Raw genomic sequence first — 22,844 nt, 5'->3', positions numbered from 1 at the left:
AAGTACAGGAACTGCCTGTGTGTGTGTATTTGCGGACTCAGCAGGATAATTTCAGTCAGGCTGAAGTCGAGGCTTTTCATTTTGGGTTATGGTATATCTGCGGAGAAAATGATGACCTCATGGTTTTCCAAATACTGTGCAACAGAAGAATAACTCATGTCAGGGAGGAGGAGGAGGAGCGTGGCAGTCTGTCAGAGGGCGAATGGATATAGAGAGAGAAGGAGGGAACAGGAGGAAGATGGAATTTAGGGGGCTACCATTTGGCTGCGATCCAGGAGGAAGCAGGAAAGCAGAGCAAGAGAAGAGAGGAAAGGTGGCTGTGGAAGTCTGCAAGAGGACGAATGGGAAGGGGGGAGAAAGGGGGAAGAGCTGTGGAGAGGAGGGAAGGAAAGATGGAGGAGGGAAGAGTAAGGTATTGCCTTTTTGGCGCGTGGGAGGACATGTGTGTGCCAGAGAACGAATGGAAAAGGCCCACTGTTAATATGGCCATCTGGAAAGAGGAGAGAGGAGGGGACAAAGAGGAGGTGACGGGAGAGGAGAAGAACAGAGTACATGGAGAGCAGGGAGGGTTGAGGAGAGGAAAGGAGGAAGACGTGATGTGCACCACTGCAGCACTGTGGAGGGTGGGGTCTCACAGTGAGTCAAAGCATGTCTGGTGCACAAATGAGAGCCCCCACACACACACACACACACAATACACACACACCTCCAAACAGACCTCCAGCAGTGTGCACAAGACCTGTGTGTCCTTGTCTCGCTTTACTTCCATGTTTCTCTGCGACTCCTCTCCTGCCTCGCCCACGCCGCCCTCTAAGTGTTAAAGCATTAAGATGAGAAAGTGACGGAGCTGTAGGGGTAATTACATTTTCCTGCAGAGGGGCGTGTACCCTCGACTAAAAGCCTCCTTCCGAATAGTGCTGAGGGATTTGGAGGATTTTATGGACGTGTGTGTGTGTGTGAGGGAGATGGCGACAGCGGTCATTATTTTTAGTGGCAGTTTGGACAAACGGTACACACTAACATCTCAACAGAGCCAGACATGGAGCTGTAAAGTTGTACAATAAAACCACTTTCTCAGAACGTACCTGCGTTGAACGGACCCTTGTGATGTTTGTGGAGAAAGAGGTTACTTTGATTATCTGTTTGCTCAGCTGTATTGTGCTTTCCTATAGACGCCTTTGATCAAGGGCACACACACACACACACTAACGCAGCCATACAACAGTAGTGATGAATACTGATGCTCCTGTTCGAGGGTGTGCATGTGTGAGCATTGCAGCTCTTTACAGCTCTTTATGACCAGCATCTGCCATTTCCACAGCCTTATAAGGTGCGTCTGTCACCCTGAGTGGTTTAGACTTGCTTCTGTGCACACACGCACACGCACACACAGACGCACACCCCAAAGGTCTTTGTGAAGGGATAATGGACAGCACATGGCTTTTAAATCCATGAGGTAGTGTCAACAGTATAGTGTTTTTTGTCTTTGGATAGTCTGTAGATATGTAAGCAGTGGCTCCATGTACTGCCTGTCTGTCTGTCTGTCCTCTTCTCTGTCTCTCGTGCAAACACCCATATGTACATACACACACTCGCATACATACACACACACATGCATGTTAGATCTGAATACAATGTTCTATTAAAGACAGTGACACAGTCAAACCTACACAACACGGTCTTACACACACACGTAGATGCAGCATCAACGTTTCAGTCCTCCGACCATTTAGATAATAATCATATAAGTAATAATAATGGGAGCAATAACACATTTTATATTGTATGAAAATGATTGGGACTGAATGTCATGTTTCACTTTTAAAAAGTGTTATTAAAGGACTGGTCTCACATTTTGGGAGTTGGTTTAGAAGGTTGATGCCTCATGTCTGTGTTTTAATTACTGAGCTAGCTTAGCTTAGCTTATCAGACAAATGTAAACAACAAGTCTGACTCTATCCAAAGTTTAAAAATCTGGCTCCTTAAAAAGCTACTAGTTGTGGTTCTACACGCTGTAACTATTATACAGTACTTCTATTATACTACTCTAAAAGACCCTCACCTGCTCTCCCAAACATGTAGTCATACAGTCCCTTATAAAATGTACAAAACACACTGTAAAATGATGGTGAAACTTCTACATCCCACTATAAAAGGCATACAAAATTGTGATCCATATTTTGTGCTTTAATGCAAATGATAATTTACAGAAATCCCAATGAAACATGAATTAACAAAATGACTTGTCAGTACCATTTAAATTCATGTGGCTTCTTCGCCCAATGCTCTGAACGCACACATGTGCACGCACCTTCACAAGCTGCTTAACAACATTTAAGATTATGGGGGGGGGGGGCTTATGCAAATTAGTTCAGAAAAGCTTCAATCACAGAAAAAACTTTTCATGAAAATCATGTTTTTTTGGATCTTCAGCTGCAGCCTAAGCTGCTTGGGCTGTCTCTCCCTCTGCCTGTCTCTCCCTCTGCCTGTCTCCCTGCCTGTCTCTCCCTCTGTCTGTCTCCCTGCCTGTCTCTCCCTCTGTCTGTCTCCCTGCCTGTCTCCCTGTCAGTCCAGCTGTCAGTCAGACCGGCTCTTGTACCTCTGGATGAGAATGTGCGCAATGTTAAACATCTGGCCATATCCTGAAGATGCAGGAATTCAAAACAGTGTCTGCAGACTGTTTCATAGTTCAATATCAGGCTGCAATCCAAACAATCCTTTTTACCCATTTAATACACTACAGCTGTAGCGTTCGGTATTACATTCTGCATGTCCAGCAGCATTACATGTCTCCAAACAACTGTCCAGCGTACAATAAGATTGCACCCTCTCTATTTCAGACACACAGGTCTCTCAGCAGTTATTTCCATGAGGAGTTTGTTTTTAACAGCCATATTACTTCGGCACACGCTGTCTGTTTAGACTGTCAGTCGCTGGGCACCAGCGCCGAGTCGTAGCGCTGGATCAGTTGTTGGTTTCTTGGGGAAACACTCGGTCACACTGGCTGTTACAAGAGGCTCCGTGGTTATGAATAGAGAGGCCTGTGCTTGACGGTACAGGCTGCGGTGGGACGAGGTCGCACTGCTTATTTCAAGTCACCTGGATTACGGAGCGCCTGACTTTAGGTTGTTTGTTCAGTTAGGTTGCACACGTGTACACACAGAGTACGCGTAAGTGCTTTTGAGCTGACCTGGTGGGGTGACAGGAAAGGGAAGGGGAGGTCTGCTGGTCTGACCGGCCTGGAATGGGATTAGAAAGGCCAGCAGAAGGTCAAGCTCTGTGCGCTGTAGGTGTTGATGGCTGGTAAAAAAAACACATTATGCAACGTGTGCACTTAAAAAGTAGTGCTACATGTACAGACTTTTAGGAGTGTGTTTCAGAGGGGTTGGACAGAAGCTTCTATTCTCTCAAGATACACTTCATAGGATCCCATTTAGACGACATCTCAGCTGGTGTCCACAATACTGCTTCAGTAGACATCACATGATAACTGTTGAGTGTTGAAGCATGATAGATTTACTGTGGGTTCATTGTCGGTTTGTTGAATTAGAAAACGTCTGCAGTCAATATGATCCACAAAGAAGCACAACATGGACATATAAAGTCAGGCCTTTTAATTGTCAGTTTGATGTTTTTGGAAAAGAAGTGGTAGAGTGAAATGTAATCCTTACGTCGCTCTTATGTTTCTACAGAGTTCCCATCTGGCGCTCATTGACACCCTGATGATGGCGTATACTGTGGAGATGGTGAGCGTGGAGAGAGTGATGACCTGCATCAACAGGTGCTCCTCCGCTGAACCCTCACACGGTGACGGACACATCCAGGAGCTGCCTTATGACACCGAGGATGCAATCGCCACTTGGATCAACAAGGTACGCACACAAAACCACAAAGACTCCTCATTTCGGAGGATACCAACTGTACACATCTTCGTTTCACTCCGGATATAGCAGACACAAGAGGTGCTGGAAACTGTGTCAGCGCTCAATCCCTCCATCGCTGGTTCAAAATCTCACTGCAAGAGAGCCTGATGGAGAACTGGCACCAATCACATATAATCATGCCAGAGAAACTATCAAGAGATAACCGACTCAGTCTGACCTCCTCTGGTCTGCTCGAGCAGGATTGGGAGAGTAAAGCTTTCAGAGGGCAGTAGTTAAGTCTCTGATTTAATGTTCTTCATCCTACGGTCACTTCAAGTTGCTTTCTCTGATCTTGCAGGAGACTTTAAGGCAATTTTGACACAGTTGTCTTGAAATATGATGTTGACCTATTTAAAATTAAAATAATGAAACAAGCCCCAGCAAGGCATGATTTAGTCAATTAAATGTACAATGGTCGCTGACATTCTTTGCTGAAGAAGCTCATGTGCTTGATTCTCCCTTTTGCAGTCCAGCGACGGGAAGGTACACATGCAGGATTCATTTGCAGACACGCACATTAAAAACCACATGGTTGTGATTGGCTGATGCGACCCGGTGCATCCTCAAGCCAAAATGTTACATCACTGTTTGTACAGAACCTTTGAAGACGGAAAAGCAGTAATCATTATTTCTGACTCTTTTAAGAAAAAAAAAATATTATTAGAGTCATCTTTAAAGTTCTCTCTCAGTGTGTTTGAGTTGGGAGTCAGCTGTGTGCTGTATATCAGGTTACAGTGATATTTAGCATCAGGGGCTAATGGGCTGAGGTGGTGGTGAAACATGTTTCTTTGATGTGTGAATCCTCTTGTGCTCATGTTCAAGTTCATCCTCTTCCCATCACAGACTCACCATTCAGTCAGCAAAATACTTGTCTGATATTTGTCCTCTACCTGTCTGTCTGTCTGCCTGCCTGTCTCTCTCTCCAGGTGAATGAACACCTGAGGGACATCCTTGTTGAAGAGCAAAAGCTGAGAGAGGACTCCCTCCAGGAGTCAAACTCAACAACACACAAAGTAAGAACAAACACTAAAGCCGGACTAGCAGTGTCCCCCTATTTCCAGTCTTTGGGCTAAACTAAACTAATCCGGTGGCTCCGGCTTTGCACTTCACGCTCAGAGAAGATCAATATTCCCATTTAACTCTTCACGAATATTTCCTAAAATATTCCTTTTAAGAACAGCAAGAAAAGCAGAAACAGGACTTTTTTGATTAGCTTTTGTTTTGAGATGCATTTTCTGCTTCTCCACATAAGGCCCACGCAGACACACATGATATGTACGCACACATACAGCACAGAGCTCTGTACATCAGAGGAACAGATGAGCTCAGTCTCCGACCAGCTGCAGAGACATGTTGGCAAGGGTCGCAAAACACTGCTGTTAGAGAGAAAGAAATGTGAAACACACACAGAGAGAGAGAGAGAGAGAGAGAGAGAGAGAGAGAGACGTGAGGAGGGAAAATCAGAGAGAGGGGAAGGGGAGGGAGAAATGACACCAGGGTGGGAGACATGGAGAGAGACACTCGGGGACGTTGTCAGCTGTAGCTAAAGAGTCAGCGACAGACAGAGACAGTGTTGTCATCCTGCAGGACTCGTAGTTATGTAAGGTCCATGTGACACAACGAGTCGGTCTGCTGGGACAAACACACTGCCGTCAGCTCCCGTCCTCTTCCACTCACTTCACTCAGGTCATGACCCTCGCCTAGGGTCGGTACTTTAAATCAGAGACAAGAGGGTGAACAACGGTTCAAAAATGGAAAAATAAGTATTATGTGTACATGCACACAGGCAAAAAATAGAACTAGAGCAAATAGGAAACGAGAAAGTAAACTTCCTGCAATTCAGTACCAAATCAAAGAGGTAAACACTGATTGAAACTCTGATTCGGCTGAATGTGTCGACCTGGGTGGTTTCAGAGATAGCTTCAGCTAACTGGCGTGCTAACCGTCCACAGCCATGCTAGCTGCTCTGTGACGCAGGGGTGCTTTGAGCTAAATGCTAATGCTAGCACGGCCACATGTTCACAGTGACATGCTGATGTTATATGTTAGTATGCTAACATTTTCTAAATGAGCACTAAACACAAAGTATAGCTGAGGCTGAATGTCATCTATTTGGTCCTAAACTACAGTTGACCTGATGATGGCGCTGGGTGAAAAATCAGGCAAAAAGATTTACATAAACATCTGTACCTCATGGCAGGCCCTCAACTGGTTGTCGAGACATTTCCCTCAAAACCATGAACGTTAAGTCAATCACCAAAGTCAGTAGGATTCATCCTCTGGGCACCATGAATGTCGGTACAAAATGTCATGGCAATCCATCCGATAGTTGAAAATATAGTTGTAGTAGTAGATATTATAGTCTGGACTGACCGACATTACCGTCCATAAAGCCACACTGCAAGGCATGGCTGACATACACACCCGTTACCATAGATTGAACTGTTTGCATACAACAAGTTGTAAAATGGTCACATGGTGAGTGTGTCTCTGTTCCGTCAAATGGAGAAAAATGATTTTCTTATCAAAGAGCTGCAGGATGTCACGAGCAGCTAAATCTCTTATCTGCTGTGGAACTTTCTTGGCACATCCCCCCCCCCCCACCGTCTTGTTTTGGTGCCGTATTGTGAGAGTGATCACTGCCTTAGTGCGATTGCTCTGTAAGCTGATAATACACATGGTCTATGTGACCCATCCCACACCGACTCACATAGACACACTCGGGCAACAAGGAACAAAGGAAAGGAAAGAAGGAGGTCTCTTTAAGAGTGCGAGGACTACGCTGTACACTCGGTGACAGTCAGCTGCTTTCCTACTGCTCGCTCCATCACACAGCTCCCTCTCTGCATTATCAGCTTCAACAGAAGAAGACTATTCACTGAGTGGGACGTACTTAGAGGAGATCATATATGCCTTTACAAACACACACACACTAATGGATGAGCACAAGACACTTCTCAGTCTGGTCTGGTCTATTCTGGGATAGTGTGAAGAATCTTTAACTGTGGTCTTATGACTAAGTGCTCAGTGTGTGTGTGTGTGTGTGTGTGTGTGTGGATACAGTGTGAATGTAAGCTTGTAGCTTTGACAACTGATCTGAGTTGAATCTTAGCTTCGTATTAACCTGTTAGCTTTTAGCTCAAAGCTCCGCTGGGCCTCTCTCATGATGGAATATTTGTGACCCTTGGGGAAAATTGTCCTATTTTATAATTAGATATGGTCCATTAAGTGTCTGTCTCTTAAAAAATAACGAGTATTATCAGGAGAACAATTTAACCAAAAGTCAAATATTTCCATGTGTGCAGTTATAATACCATTAGCCTTAGAAATAGTTCAGCTAATGGACTCCCTGAAGACAAAAAGGCTGTTTGTTAGGTGAGACTGAATTCCACTGAGCACCTTTTTATGGCAGATTGTAGAGGCTGGGAGGGGAGAAGAAATGTTATATGTAAGAAGTTATTGACAAGATGATTACATTTAGAGGACTGTGCAGAGGTGTCGCATGCACATCGGAGTTCATACTCTCATGCAGTCTCAGCTGTAAGTAGCCAAACGTGTTCTGCTGTCGGCCTAACGCCTCTCCCACTCTCTTCTGTTGTTGTCCAATCATCATCCACCATCAAGTCTCCTAGCAAATGGTACTGGAGATTAGTACCTGTAAGTCCATCCGTTCTGAAGAACTCCTGTTCATCAACCGCCACCATCTACCTCCTCTCTGTCTAACCCAAAACCAGGACACACCCCTTCATTCACATTGTAATTGCATGTGGCCCTGAGCCCCATCATGCATTGGTCACATACCTCCCAACTCAACCCTCGTCTCCACATTCATAGGAATCTCATCGAATGATATAGTAACTATTTTAAACTTGCATCACCCAGGTCAGAAACTATATTTAGCATGAACACCAGGAATAAGACAATGTATCTTTTGTATACAAACTAATGCTGATGCCCCGGTATTGTTAGCTACACATTTTCTTGTTTCTGATCTGGCATGTCTGTTGCCGGTGTTGTGCATTGAAAACAGTGTTATTTTCTTCGGTTGTATGTCTTTAAATCGGCTTAAATCAGTTTTTACAAACCAAATGTAAAGAAGGACAACATTTAGTTCCTCTGAGCTCAATGCACAAACGGAGAGGCTGTCAGACCGTGAGAGCTGCTGGGATTAAAACTTCCATCATATCTCTTGTAAAATGCCACTGTTGTGTGTTTATGGGCAAACTGGGAGTACCGATGCCCTGTAGACACATGCAGTGGTATCGTCTCTGTGGTTTTTACAGGCCTAGAGAGACAGAAACAGAAAAGGATGGATGCGCTACTAACACAAATTATTATTAACCTTTAAATCACACGCCCCCGTGAGACGTGTCGTGCTGAAAGCAATTCATCTGTTACATGCATTCTGCTCCTTTTCTCCTTCTAGAGAACTAACTGCTCCTCACACGCAATCACAGGGAGCACATTAGTGCTGACGTGTTTTACATTTAAGACGATGTAATTCTATTGTATCTGCATGAGGAATTTAATATGCATTATTTGAGCCTGAAGCCCACCCTATGCTTTAACTTAACACCTACGTTATTGAGTCGTGTGTGTGTGCACTGGTGCATGCAGTTAAAAGTGTTCATGCAGATATTGCACCAACAATAAGAAAGCCAACTGTTCATATCCACACCCCCGATGACACGTATGTGGTGTCTTTGTGCTGTTGCCATGGTTTCAGGCTCGCTACAGGAGGGACCCTGTCCAGCAGAGGAGCGCTCCGTCGCTCCCCCTGGTGGAGAACCTGCTGAAGGACAACACGGACGGCTGCGCTCTGACCACCCTGCTGCATTTTTACTGCCCACAGGCCGTCAGACTGGAAGGTGGGACCAACCCCTCGATCTGTAACCGCACCCACTTGATCTCACCAGCCACACCCTCTCTTACTGTGATTACACTAAAAGACTGAAGTCAGCTCACTTATACATTAGAAATAGCATTGAATGAGCTGACCACAATGACTCTGAGGCTCAACTTGACAGCACAAAGGAGGCTTTTCTCTGCTCTCGCTGCTCTAACTACAGACAAACATTTGAATGAAGGGCTTCAAACAAAGAGCATAATTATTATCAACTTTCCCTTGTTTTGTGAGGGCTTTTTGCCTTTTGAATAAATAAGAAATGAAGTCAGTTCAATAAAAACAAATAATAGCGTAGTAGCCTTTTACAGGAAATGTTTTCAGTGGGCTAAACTAATCTTTATCTCGAAGAACAACATAATCAAGAGATTAAGGACCCTGTTTGGACTTTCTGTGGTCACATTTAATGATATAAATGCAGGATATTGTTCAGGATGTTGACCTAGAAAGACACTGTGAGGCAGAGAGGTTTCAGGACAGACATGGAGAACAAAGACGTGTTTCCTCTCAACTTCGCTGCGCCCTCATTTCTAAAAATGCCCCGAGTTGGGCTGTGATTGGTCACGAGGGTTATGTGACGGGGATCCGTTAGAGGAGTAGCTGGCTGCTATTTCAAAGATAAACAACTCTCGTGTCGGTTCTCTGAGACTCTCGGGATTGAATATAGCTCACGGGGCGCTCGTACACATGTGGACCAGATGTGGAAGCCAGGGTAATTTAGGTCTTCTTGCTGGCAGATTGATTTACTGTAAGAATAATAAAGAAGTATAGTAAAGTGCAGAATGACATAATTCCAGAGAAACCAGCTGCTGTAATGTTTGGTTGTCCTTCCCGGGTCTTTTCCCTCTTGTCAGATATTATACACATGCATGGGCCATCCTTACAGTAACGTCAGGGGATCAACATCCTGATGATTCATCCAGTACGAGTTTGAAGAAGTGTGTCACGAACTGTTTCAAGGATTTTGAGTTATTCAAATCAGCTTCTGCATATGGTGCAAATACTAGTGGGAAAAGTAGGTTCATTCTGTCCTCATCCAAAAAAGAAACTATGCCTTATCTTTTGCTTGTCTTCCTGCCTGGCTATCACCCCTCCCTTGTGTGTCTGACCCCTCCCCTGGCGGAGCAGATATTTGCCTCAAGGAGACCATGTCTTTGGCCGACAGTCTGTACAACCTTCAGCTGGTGCAGGAGTTCTGCAGGAACAACCTCAACCACTGCTGCCACTTCAGCCTGGAGGACATGCTCTATGCACACGCATCTATAAAGGTAAGGAGTATATTCAAATATTGAAAAACAAAGAAATGTATGTGGATGCTGTGGAAAGTGTTATTTTTACCCTGTGGATTCAGTTAAAGAAAGAAAAGTGTTTCGGGGAATAGGGAGATTTAGGGCGGCATTAAAATAGGCAAAAATGAGTCAGGCAAGGAAAAGTTGAATAATGAATGTGTGTGAGCAGGCTTGGTTCTCTAAGGGGCTGTCAGTGTGTGTGTGTGTGTGTGTGCGCGTGTGTGTGTGTGTGTGCACGTGTGTTAGCAGGGACATAAAGATCATTTTGCAACAGTGAGTATTGCTTTGCTGCCATATTAAATGAATATGACAGCCTGTGTGCTCCAGAGTGTCGTTGCTTTTCTAGTACAAGCGCTGGAAGCCAAATACACCCCAGCCCCCTCTGTCAGAGAGAGGACAGATTCTGCTCAGAGGAGATTCACAGTCCTGACCCGTCTCTGCCTGCCTCCCTTGTCTCCCCCCCCCACCTCCACATCCTCTGTTTCTATCTTTCAGTAAAATCTGTGAACTTCAAAGATAACAACAACAACAGCTGATTCACTCTGTCCTCAGGCTACAATCTCCCCATTTTACACACATTTGTTTCTAAATAATAAAATACTTACTGTACAACTTTAAAAGCCTCTCTTAGAAGCCGTGTGGGTAAATAGTATGCAGGGAGCGTGGGGTGGAAACATTCAGATTCAAGTCACGGTCCAAGCTGACTGGGACTTTCCATTCTTCAAAACAACACAGCAGACGGTTTTTACACTTGTGCACTTTTTGCTCTCTAATTCTCCCTTCCTTTCTCAGTCACTATATTGTTTATGGTGACTGTGCATTGAGTGTATTGTGCTAGAATTGTACAAGTAGGCAAAGGAGGGGAGGAGAGGGAGAGAATGGTCATGAAGCCCAGTCAAAGAGACGGGCACGCTGCCCATTCCCCATAGCCTGCCCACTAAATCCTGTGTGTGTGTGTGTGTGCATGTCCATTCATTTCATATATTATACAAACAGACATGTTGCGTTTGCCATTAAGCAGTATTATCTGGCGTATCTAAAATGGAAATCAAGTTTTTAGGAATTTACATCTTTTTACGTCTATTCTTGCTCGAAAGTAAATGAACTGATCTGTGCGCGTTAACTAAGAGGTTTCCTACAGACGAAATCATCCATATAAGCCCCCAGAGCCTCTCTCTTTATAACATGAATGCATTCATCATTGATTTAAGTTACTCACTCGCTGCTTTGTGCATCCGTCGGTGCACATGTGACATATTTAAACTGAACTCCAGATGGTGTTTTTGGCAGTTTTCAAGAGGCGTAGGGCTTTGACAATAAAGCACCCAGACGATGAAACATGTAATAGTATTCAACCACACACACCTGAGCCCATCACCTAGCAACAGTTTGCAGGCTGTGACCTCACTGATCTGTCAAAATGCTGTACGATATTGCGATTGTAGCTCAACCAACATCTTTACAGAGACACAGGGAGAAGAAGCTGTGACTGCAAAGAGACACATGTCATGTTAATGATATAAATAAATGATTTCATATGTGACTGCAATATTTACCACAAAGGTGTGTGTGTGTGTGTATGTGTGTGTGGTTTTGCAGAGTAACTACCTGGTGTTTATGGCTGAGCTTTTCTGGTGGTTTGAAGTGGTTAAACCCTCATTTGTACAGCCCAGAGTCTTTGATCCAAACGGTACAGTACAAGTTCACAATAACATCCGCATGCTATTGCTAACTGCGATGATGATGATGATGATGATATGCATGCTAAAGGGTTACATTATTAATTATCCTGAGGTTGCAGTTGAATGTTGAGTATCTGTCATATGTTTCCCTCTGCAGCCTGTGAGCCTGTATCGTCCTGTAGAAATATGGCTCCTGTTTCCAGTCCAATCACACAGAGCTATGCAGACACACCTGACAGCCCTGAGAATGCCCCGTCACAGGGTAAACTATTTGTTATCAGCTGGGGATGTGAATAAATCTCTCTTTAGTGATCATGCGTCCAGATTTGTCACAATGCGAGTGAGTATTGTTTCATGTTCCTCGTTTGTAAATACAACAGGAGCATCGGTATTCTTATTAACAAAGCTTTAACAGTATTTCCTCTACTTTCTTGAATTTGCCCATACATAGTTATGTGGTGCTTTTAAAAAATATGACATAATCAGTACTATTAGCAGTTACCTGGGCCATGAATACAGAACAGTGGAAGAATGTGAGGATGTGAAACCAGAGGCCCTCTAGTGGCTGATTTACATACATGCAGTCAGTCGCTCCAGTATCACGTATGCTATATTTGAGCCCTGTACAAATTTGAAACTAAAGCAGATCACCGCAGCATGTGTCGTTAACTGTTGAAATAAGTGATTTAATACATGCAGTAAGAAGCTACTCTGTGTCTGTGACAGGTATAATGAAGAGGTCTACCTCCATGTCCTACGTGGAGGGCTGTGTTGGGACATGGCCCAAAGAAAAACGGTCGGTACCTGAACTCCACAGTGGCCCTACTAGAGCAGACGTGAAGTGGTCTGATGTTTCCTTATTGAACTAACACTACATGTCCTCCCTCAGCTCCTCCTGTCGGGGCATCTCCTTTGAGATTCCTCTGGACGGAGACCCGACAGTGCCGCCCTGTGAAGCTCCCTCCCTCGGTGGTATGGCCCGCTCTGTCAGCAGTGACGGTCTTGGATTCAAAGTTCACTATGCATCTCGAGGGGTCATGAAGCGCCACCTCTCCCTCATGCCCGTCAGTGTAAACGGCCAGAGCAGACACATATCTGAGGAGGACGATGAGTTCACCTCCCACAAACCCCTCGGGAGGACCAACACCTTCTCAGTCAAGAACCAAAGCAGGTACAGCAGAGGGGTGGTTTTTAAATACTAAACCTCTATCCTCTACATCGCCACATTATCATTTAAAGAGACAGTTTTGTTGTTTTTTGGGTGGACATTCCGCAATTTTTCATACACGAGATAAATGAATGGATGGATTTTATGACACTGTTTCAGAGAGTAAGAGTAGTCTAAGAAAATGTATGTGATGTGCCCAGTGGGAAAATAAAGACTTTGAATTTGCATATGTGGGTGGAGGTTTAGTGTATTATTTAGCCTTTACTTATAGTTATAGCCACGTTAGTGCCTGCAGCAGCAAGTGCAGTGCCTGTTTACAGTCATTTGCTTTTTCAACGGTTCAACGTGCATATAATCTTTATAGATAAACACAAGATTATTCGCTTTGAGACCCCACAAATGATCTAAGTTGTTCTTAAATCCATGTGTTACCTCAGGGCTCTGCTACTAACGTTAGAGGTAAAAATATGTTCAAACTACAAAGAGATGTAAAGATGAGAAGGACATCCAGCAGATGAGATCGTAAATATCCCCTAAAGCTAACCCTTACTTTAAGCAATCATCGGTTAATTTACCCAAATCTGTCTCTAGGTACTCCAATGGGCTCCCAGAGAGCCACCACAGCCCCAACAATCACCATGGCAACCGCAGTAGCCACATCAGCCCATCAAGTCCTCCAAGCATCGAGGAGGCCCTGAAGATTATCCACGACACTGAACAGCCCCACGCTAGCCTGGGCGTGGGGGACGGAGACAATGGCTTCTTTCTCCACGGTGCGGACCCTTCAGACCCTTCAGACCCTTCAGGGGCCCACGGTCTAGGAGACGACCTGGGTTCAGCTAAGGCTCAGCTGAACGACCACGACCCCAACTCTGTGTCCACAGATGAAGTTGACACAGGCATCCATGTGGGGACAGAGGACATCCAGAGCTTGGATGAGGACTCCTCCTCCCTGAAAGACTATTCAGACATAGACCCAGACTGTGAGGCCATGACCCGGTCGTGTCCTCTGCCTGACCAGCCGGAGGAGAAGAGCAGAGAAGGAGGACGGAAAGGAGTCAGTGATGCTAACCACGAGGGTGAGAGGGGAGACGGGGGCGACAGGGGCAGCCCCTGTCCCAGTTCAGCGCCCACAATCCCCAGATCCCACACAGTCAGCCCCGCCTCGTCCTCTGGAGGAGGCATGGTCCGGATGACGAGCTTTGCAGAGCAGAAGTTCAGGAAGCTGGAGGGAAGGAGTAGTGGAGGAACCACACCGGAGAGTTCAGATCTCAATGTGCCATATACACACCTGCCAAAAAGCATTTCTTCTCAGGTTTGTGTCCTATTGTGTGTCACTCATTCCCTCTCTCGCAGAGGCAGAAATACAGTTTGGAGTGAAGTTAGTCGGTATAGAATTAATGTCAATGATCTTTGCATTTTTTTTTCTAGATGTCTACACCTCCTTTGCCAATCACATCTCCCTCTCCAGTAACGCCCTCCCCCAGAGACCCCTCCCACCTGATAGCCACAGAGATGATTCAGCTGAGGATGAAGCTGGAGGAGAAACGGAGAGCCATTGAAGCCCAAAAGAAGAAGGTAAAAAGATCAGGACAAAGACAGACAGCCAAGTAGTATAGCTAGAAATGTTCACACTGTGTCGCTCTCGTCACAGGTGGAAGCAGCTTTCACCCGCCATCGTCAGAGGATGGGCAGAACAGCCTTTCTAAATGTGGTGAGAAGAAAAGGAATCACTGCCCCCCTCAGCCCCAGCTCGGGCGCATCAGAAGCACCTTCTCCAGAGTCCCTCACGGCCTCGAAGGAAACCAACCAGGGCAGCATGGAGCGGGCGGAGAGATGCAAGCCAGACGGAGCAGCTCCTAAATCCCCCTGTGAGGATGCTGGAGGTGAGTGTTGCTTACAGATTGCTTATAAGAACTCGATAGTTCACGTCCAGAAGAAGTAGAAATGTATGCTAAAAATCACATTTCGTATCATAAAGTCCTGTGGTGGGTCAGTTTGCTTTCAGACCACAAACGAACTGCAACAGAGTCAGCTTGGGAGAACTTCCTTATCAGGCAGTCTCGATCTGGTTGTTCAGTCAAATTGGTAAATGACTGACCTGTGCATGCAATGTGGTGGGTGATACAGGCGCATCTCCGGGAGAAATCGACCTCACAGAATACACTCGCTCCATTGAGAGGCTGAACACGTCGTTGGGCTTCCTGCAGACAGAGATGCAGCGTTTGGCCCAGCAGCAGGAGACGATCATGTCCATGAGAGAGCAACAGCAACAATCCTGGGTCATTCCTCCTCCTGCTCCATCTCCGCACAGGTATCACTTAATGTCAAAGAAAAAGATAGAAAAAGATATTTTGTTTGTGAACACATACAGGACCGTGTGCGTTCTCTTCCACACAGGCAGCTCCGTGAGTTGCGTAGCAGCAGTGTAACGGGCCGGGGATCAGGACGAGGCTCGGTTGGGTCTTTGTCTCCCATCCTTTCTTCTTCCGGCTCTCCCCGCACTCCCAACCGTTCCCCTGCTGGCATCAAGCGCCGTCCGGCCTCCTTCCATGCCAGGACACCCAGGACTCCACGACCAAATGATCTGAAGGTCACACCTTTCAGTCGAATGCTCAACACCCAGACCTCAGTGGACAGCATACCCAGACTAAGACGTTTCACCCCCAGCCAAAACCAGGATAGCCCGTTTGCGTACCTGGGCCACGACGAGGGGCCTCTGGAAAGCAGGAACGAAGAGACCAAGGACAACAAAGAAAACACTAAGGACAAAGAAGACGTAGTGGTAAAGAAGAGTGCTGGCACTCCTCAGCTGTCTACTGAAGAAGCAGCCAAAGAGAAGGAAGACGAGCGACAGGAGGAAAGAAAGGGCGAAGTCAAGCAAACACAGTCGTCAGAGGTGTTGTGTCAACCGGTGTCTGAGATCCAAGGGCCCACAGGCAGCCGGGTCAAGGGAGACCCCCAGGACAGAAGACACCTGGTGGAGGTGACTCTGTCTGGGCTGAAACCTCCAGAAGGACGACCCCACAGCAAGGAGACGACGGGAGACGGTGAAGGAGATGGAGAGGCAGGAGGAGACACGTATGGAAAAGACCAAAAGATGTGCTGTGGATTCTTCTTCAAGGTGAGTTGGAGCTACAGAATTGTTTTTATCTTAGTAATGTCTTAAGAAAATCCATGAAATAGCTTTTGTGTGAAATAGAGTAAACATGTTTAAAGGCTTTGAATACAAGACTCCATTGCAACTCAAGACCAAGACAGGCTTTTCAATATTTTTGGACTGATGTTCCCATGATGATCACCAGTTTATCTTTTCTTCCAGTCAAAAGACGTGCTAAAAGACGTGCTAACGTTAGCAAAATACGTGCTAATGTTAGCTAATGACGTGCTAACGTTAGCAAAATACGTGCTAAAAGACGTGCTAACGTTAGCAAAAGACGTGCTAAAAGACGTGCTAACATTAGCAAAAGACGTGCTAACACGTCTTTTGCTAACGTTAGCACGTCTTTTAGCAGACATTTTTGACAAGTCAAAATGTCTGCTGTGAAAAAGTGCTATTCAACTGAAGTTTAACTCCTCGGTTTATCCCCCTGGTGGGCCCTTTCATCCAGTTTTGGAACCACTGCAGTAAAACTATTATATTGACTGATATACACTGTATTATTAACTTCTCGTTAATAATACAGTGTATACAGCCTTATCGTACAATGCCCATGAGCCTGTTGAGCTGTTTAAAGAATATAGAGAGGCAACTTTAAGCCAACTGTCAGAGCTTTGTTGACTGAAGGTAATTAACACTTATAGCACATTAAATACCAAAAATACCAACATGATTCTAATGATTACACACTAAGGGGTTATTTGTCATAATAACTCAATACACTGTGTAATAATTAATCTGCTGAGTTAACAGGACTGCCAGCTTTTCATGAAGGTATTAAAGATGCAGTGGAAATATCTCTACGTACAATCTATTTTGTGTGTTCCCCACCCGTTTAAACACCAGGATGATGTGAAAGGGGAGGAGGACATGGCAGCAAAGAAAGCAGCTCTGCTGGAGAAGAGGCTTCGGAGGGAGAAGGAGACTCAGGTGAAGAAGCAACAGCAGGAGCTGGACCAGGAGCAGAAGAAGGAGTCTGCACGGTCTGTTTTACTTTGACTCTTTTTGCCAACGCTAACACTGTCCCCGTGTCTGTAGCATCAACACATCAGTGTGTCTTTTGAACTTGAGTGTGCAGTCACACAATAAATCTGTACCTCTGTCTCCTGCTCCAGGTTGAAAGCCGAGGAGGAGCTGCAGAAGAAGGATAATGAGAAGGCGAGGAGGGAATACATCAAGCACGAGTTTTTGAGGAGGAACCAGCTCAAGCTGGAGGAGAACATGGACGAGGTCATCAAGCCCCGATCTGGAAGCCTGAAGAAGAAGCCGCGGCCCAAGTCCATCCACAGGGACGTCATGGAGTCGCCTACGCCCCCTGTGAGAGCCACAGGTGAGCAACATACAAACCGTATGCACAAACACACACTTCTGGCTGCATTTCTGAGCCGTGCTTGAGCGTTCCTTGTGTTGCAGGGGTGCGCCCTCGAGGATTCTCAGTGTCGAGTGTTTCTTTGGCGTCTCTCAATCTGGCTGACCACGACAGAGACCACCCAAATAACAGGAAGAACAACAGGTAAGAACCCACTCTGTGCCTGTAGCGTGGATTTTAGACTCTCTTACCTTGCTCTTGATTTACAAAACACAGATGTAAGAAGCACAAATACTCTGTCTGCACCATGCATTTGTCAATAAAACCCAAAGAACTACGCCTCTGTTTTAGGGGGAAACATAATATAAAGAAATGTTACAATTGTAACGTAATAATTTACTAACAACCAAGATGACACAGTTGAAGCTGTCCGGCCATTTTCATCAATCTTGTCTTTAAGCTCCTTTCAACAGCATTTTATTCTTGTATAGTAGAAGAAGAAGTATCGATCTCATAGTATCACACGAGTCATGTATGTTTATAATATCTGTTTAACTACAACAAGTAGTTCAGAATTACTTATTTTATTTTTACCTTTTGTAATATTGCAGTCGGTTTGTGCAGTTCACCGTCCCTCAGTTTATTACCACCACAATTAAAACTTCACGACCCCATATTTCATTTGTGACACCCAGATATCATATACTCTGCCGTGGCTTTAATGTCACGGGTGTTTTGTGATGTTTAAGTTATCTTTTCTTAATTGTTAAGTCTTGACTTTTATGAGGCTTACACTCTTGATTCTCTTGTATCCCTCTCTCATTTCTCCCTCTATTTTGCATGCGTCCCTCAGAGGCAATAAACTAGCCCATATCCCGTTCTTTCTAAGCTCTCCCAAAGAAAGAAAGGGAAGGTTAGTAATGCTCCGAAAAAAGTGATTCAACAGACAAAGTGTACCGGATGTGGCTCCATGTAGAATTAGCTCCATGTGACTCAAGCCTGCTTTTCATCGGACGTTCTTTCAACACAGACTCACATAAAAAGTAGACGAATGTGTCAACAGTGAAATCATTTGACAAATTACATTACTGCCGTTGTTTTGCTTCTGCATCGACGTACATATGGGACCTGTGTGGCTGAGATGTTTTCGCCTCGGTTCTCCTGCTCTGTATCCTCTTCCGCTCTTTCGCAGTATTGTTCTCCGGCTGCTGTTTGCTCTCTTCTCTTCTGTTGGCTGCTCTGCCTTTCACCGCTGTGTTTACTGTTTCCTCCACAAGTACCTGATCTCATGCCTCACAGAAACCATAAAGACAGCACTGAGACTTTACTTTGCTTGGATGAACAGGCCTCTCTGTGTCTCGCTGCACAGCTGGGTCGGTTCAGTGTGATGTAATGCAGGGTTTGAGAATTGTGTCACAACGTCTGACCTTGTTTTACCACATCTCTCTCTGTGTGTGTGTGTGTTGTGTGTGTGTTTAATAACTGTGTGTGTGCATGGCTGTTTGTGCAATCTGTCGGCGTACGCTTCCATACATGCTTATGTGCATCAACCTTTTCGTGTTTGTTGTGGGTTTTTGTCATGTCCGCGTGTCATTTGTCGGTCTGTATGTGATCGTCTCCAGGCCGGACTCTGCAGAAGGTTTTTCTTCTTGTCCTTCGACTGATGGTCGCAACGGAGAGAAGGATTGGGAAAACGACTCCACCACCTCATCCACTCCCTCCAACAATGAGTACACAGGTAGAAGACATACCTGCAATTATTACATAGTTTGTCGAGATTTACACAGAGATTTTTGCAATCTCATGCGCGGGCTTTCTTCCCACAGGACCTAAACTATACAAGGAGCCGAGTGCCAAGTCCAACAAGTACATCATCCAGAATGCCCTGGCTCACTGCTGCCTGGCTGGCAAGGTCAACGAAGGCCAGAAGAACAAGATACTTGATGTATGTGTGTTGCAAATACGTGTGTCTGTGCTTTTCTGCATGAAATATGCTGCACTAAACGATGACTTTTCTCTTTGGTTTTGTGCAGGAAATCGAGAAATCCGAAGCCAATAACTTCCTTCTGCTGTTCCGTGACGCCGGATGCCAGTTCAGGTCCGTGTACGCCTACTGCCCGGAGACAGAGGAGATCACCAAACTGGCCGGCATCGGGCCGAAGAGCATCACGATCAAGATGATCGAGGGCCTGTATAAGTACAACTCGGACAGAAAGCAGTTCAGCCTGATCCCGGCCAAAACCATGTCCGCCAGTGTGGACGCCATCACCATCGCCAGCCATCTGTGGCAAACCAAGAAGCAGGCCACGCCCAAAAAACTGCACACTAAGTAGCACCAGACGGCCGGGCAAGATTTGGACACGCTTCTCTGGAACGAGCACAGGATAATTTGTGTGTTAGTTTTACATTTTCATTAAAAGGACACATGGTCTCACTGTAATATTTCACAACTGGAATGTAGAACACAAGTGGGCCTCACAGACATTGTTGTTACAGAGTTGACTGTTACGCTCTGGACTAATTAAACGGGACACAAGTGTTTACTTGTCAGCATGTGTATCAATGTTCTCACGTGCCAAAAAAAAGGAGAAGAAAACAAAAGGCGGACCAATGCCTTACCTAGTTGAACCACTGAAGCACTGAATGTCACGCCTCACAAAGAGGCACTTTGGTTTCTATAAGTTGATCATGTGTGGCCTTATGCTTGTTTTGTGTCATTTGGATGCGCTGTGAGTGTCGGTGTGCGTTTGTCAGCACCTGTTAAAAAAAAGACTGTTGTGATAAAGGAGAGTTTGTGTGCACTCGCAGGTCTGGGATCAGATTACGCCCCCCTCAGGCAGGTTGTTGCAAGGGTGGCCTGTCTGATCCGTGATCAGGTAGAGGCAGCATTTTTTTATGAGAATTTTGCCGCTACACAGGCACGTTTTTTTAGTTCTTGCTTTTCTTTCCTTTTTTTTTTTTTTTTTACATGTGACTGAAAAATGTATAAACAGTTCAAATTTGTGTATGTGTGTGTGTATAGTGAAGTGCCATGAAGAGTGAGGAAAGTACCTCAGCTGGCGATTGCAATTACTTTCCAAAAGTGTGGAATGATGAGAGTATTGAGCATATGGAGCGCCATGAAACAATTCTGGAAAGCACCTGCTATAGACTCTTAATTTATTTCATTTTGATAATGCTTTGAAGATATTCTGAAAGGCGTCTTAGATTTTATTCAGAGAAACATAATATACTGTACGTATATATAAGTGAAGTTTGTATATGATGGCAGATCCATCCACCATGAGCGAGTCCGCTTGTAGCTTTTATAATTTATCACATATGTGTATCAGTATGTTGTCCTTTGGGGCCTTTAATTATGCTACAAATGCAAAAAGTGTGATCACTCAACAGTATCACTGGTAAGACGATCATCAGTAGTAGAATATAGACGGAAGTCCCACCCTGTGTCATCAGTCTGTGCAGTTTAAGAGTAATTGGAATAATCACCATCGACCATGTTGCAGTTGGAACTAACAAATACTTAAAAAGCCACTTTAATGTGGATGTTGTCTTAACTGTTAGAGCTTGTTTACCCTCAAAGTAGATTGTAAATACATGAATTCACCCACGATGCTTCCCCAAGACCCTGCCCACTGTCGTCAGGACCGTCATGCTTGTTACTTTACTTTTACATTACTTTTTATCACATGTTCCTTCCGCATGTGTTGGCACTGTACATATATATTTTGGCATATAGAAGTATTTTTTGTAATGACATTGACCTGTTGGAGGTGTGTACTAATGAAGCAGTACAGCCGTTGAAGGAAGTGTGTTGAAAGCAAAGGCAAGGTATATGAAATCTTAGTGAGGTTTTATTGAGGTATTGTATGAAATCCATTAAGCATACTGAGAAAACCATTGTATTCTTTCCAACTCTGAATTCATTTTCTGTTCAATTTACTAAATATGCTCAACTGTTCATGGGTTCATGTTGTTTTTCTATTACTTTGAGCTTTATTAAAATGCCAGCTATCAACAGTATTCATGTTTCACATCCCTGTCTTGATTGATTTAGGTGGAATATTAGCCTCATTGAAACTGACATAATATCCTTCTACCACCACAAGAGCTAAGTAAATAACATAGGTAAGTGTCATCATTACTGTGCCTTGTAGGCTGCACACACACAGACCATCAGAGCGACTCAGACACTTGTAGTGTAGCTGGTTATCTTTGTGCAGACTACTGAAGCCTGCTGTGGCAAGACACTGAATACCATAGACCTAAGGCAGTTAAATATAACATAAAATATTATTCAAAAAATCTGCACATGTTCCCTCATATCCTCATATTGATCTTATTGATGGATAATCAGCTGGGCCCATGTATCAGCCAATATTAGCTCATTGCAGATATATTGGTATCTATGTCGGCTGATAATTAACAGAAAATAGAAGACAGAAATGCCAAAGACATGTTTGAGGTAATTTAGAAAGTGTTTCCAGTACATTGTTTGAATTGGAGAAAGCTGTTTATTCCTTTGTTAGGGATAATAAAACAAAATGTCCTCTCACACATCTTGGAGACAATTGTCTAATAAATTAATCAAATGGAATCTTATAAAAATAAAGTTGTATGCAAAAATATCACTATAAATTCCTATATAGCATTTAGACCTATAAACAATTCACATTTGGTTTTGCGTGGATTGTGGGAATTATGTATTTAATTATGAATCCGACCAGTGTTGGATAGAGACTTGATGGGATAGATAGAGGTTCACTGAGGGGCCACAGAGGGTCCGTGTTAATGAAGACAGGACACTGCAGGCATACAGAGGACTAACAGCTTCCACACATGTCTTTCATTGGTTTGGAAGTAAAAGTACTGCTCTTAAAATCTTAAAGTACTGGAATTAAAATATACCTTAAGTATTGTTAATGCAGAATGGCTCATGTCAGAATAATATCTATAATATCATTGTGTAAGGATTACTAATGTTAAGATGGGGCTAATGTCAGCTACTTTATACACTACTCTGTAGCTTAATCCATAATGATACATCATAATGTACATTTGTATTTACAGTGGAGTGAAAGTACCTCAAAAGTTTACGTATGTACAGTACTTGAGTTAATGCATTTAGTTCCATTCCACTAAAGGTAGGCTACATAGAGGTGAAGTGAAATCAATTGAACAGATGAAAAGGGCCCCATTTCAACCTCTGTGGACGCCACCGTTTATAACTATTCATAAAAAATGTTCTGACATGACATCTGACAAGTTTCATCTCACTTTATTCATCTTGACGTATTTGATTTGTTGCTACCATGTTGAGCTCTTGCTGCAGATGTGAAGTTTGAGTGTGCGTGTGTGTGTGTGTGTGTGTGTGCGTGTGTGTGCGCGCGCGCGCGTGTAGTATGGATGG

The 22,844-nt window shown here is 44.4% G+C and overlaps 1 protein-coding gene across 2 annotated transcripts in view; it reads left to right on the top strand.

Moving 5' to 3' along the window:
* The window catches only part of camsap2b (calmodulin regulated spectrin-associated protein family, member 2b), a 28,606-nt gene extending 7,149 nt beyond the window's left edge, over nucleotides 1-21,457 (top strand). The window contains exons 3-22 of one of the 2 annotated variants that reach the window (XM_076098101.1): nucleotides 3,693-3,872; nucleotides 4,850-4,936; nucleotides 8,650-8,791; nucleotides 9,955-10,094; nucleotides 11,715-11,805; nucleotides 11,955-12,059; nucleotides 12,524-12,593; nucleotides 12,687-12,968; nucleotides 13,557-14,280; nucleotides 14,397-14,543; nucleotides 14,620-14,851; nucleotides 15,096-15,279; nucleotides 15,366-16,089; nucleotides 16,972-17,108; nucleotides 17,241-17,455; nucleotides 17,539-17,638; nucleotides 18,288-18,347; nucleotides 19,057-19,172; nucleotides 19,261-19,379; nucleotides 19,468-21,457. In XM_076098101.1, coding sequence (XP_075954216.1) covers nucleotides 3,693-3,872; nucleotides 4,850-4,936; nucleotides 8,650-8,791; nucleotides 9,955-10,094; nucleotides 11,715-11,805; nucleotides 11,955-12,059; nucleotides 12,524-12,593; nucleotides 12,687-12,968; nucleotides 13,557-14,280; nucleotides 14,397-14,543; nucleotides 14,620-14,851; nucleotides 15,096-15,279; nucleotides 15,366-16,089; nucleotides 16,972-17,108; nucleotides 17,241-17,455; nucleotides 17,539-17,638; nucleotides 18,288-18,347; nucleotides 19,057-19,172; nucleotides 19,261-19,379; nucleotides 19,468-19,767 — 4,155 coding nt within the window. In that variant the 3' untranslated portion in view covers nucleotides 19,768-21,457. The remainder of the gene's footprint in view (nucleotides 1-3,692; nucleotides 3,873-4,849; nucleotides 4,937-8,649; nucleotides 8,792-9,954; nucleotides 10,095-11,714; nucleotides 11,806-11,954; nucleotides 12,060-12,523; nucleotides 12,594-12,686; nucleotides 12,969-13,556; nucleotides 14,281-14,396; nucleotides 14,544-14,619; nucleotides 14,852-15,095; nucleotides 15,280-15,365; nucleotides 16,090-16,971; nucleotides 17,109-17,240; nucleotides 17,456-17,538; nucleotides 17,639-18,287; nucleotides 18,348-19,056; nucleotides 19,173-19,260; nucleotides 19,380-19,467) is intronic. The other variant, XM_076098102.1, reaches the window with a different exon arrangement.
* The last annotated feature ends 1,387 nt before the right edge of the window (nucleotides 21,458-22,844 follow it).

Source organism: Anarhichas minor, unplaced genomic scaffold (genome assembly GCF_050575085.1).
Source record: "Anarhichas minor isolate MPS153535 unplaced genomic scaffold, ASM5057508v1 ptg000024l, whole genome shotgun sequence".
Classification (NCBI taxonomy): domain Eukaryota; kingdom Metazoa; phylum Chordata; class Actinopteri; order Perciformes; family Anarhichadidae; genus Anarhichas; species Anarhichas minor.
The sequence above is the reverse complement of the archived record's forward strand: the minus strand, read 5'-3'. Positions and strand labels throughout refer to the sequence as shown.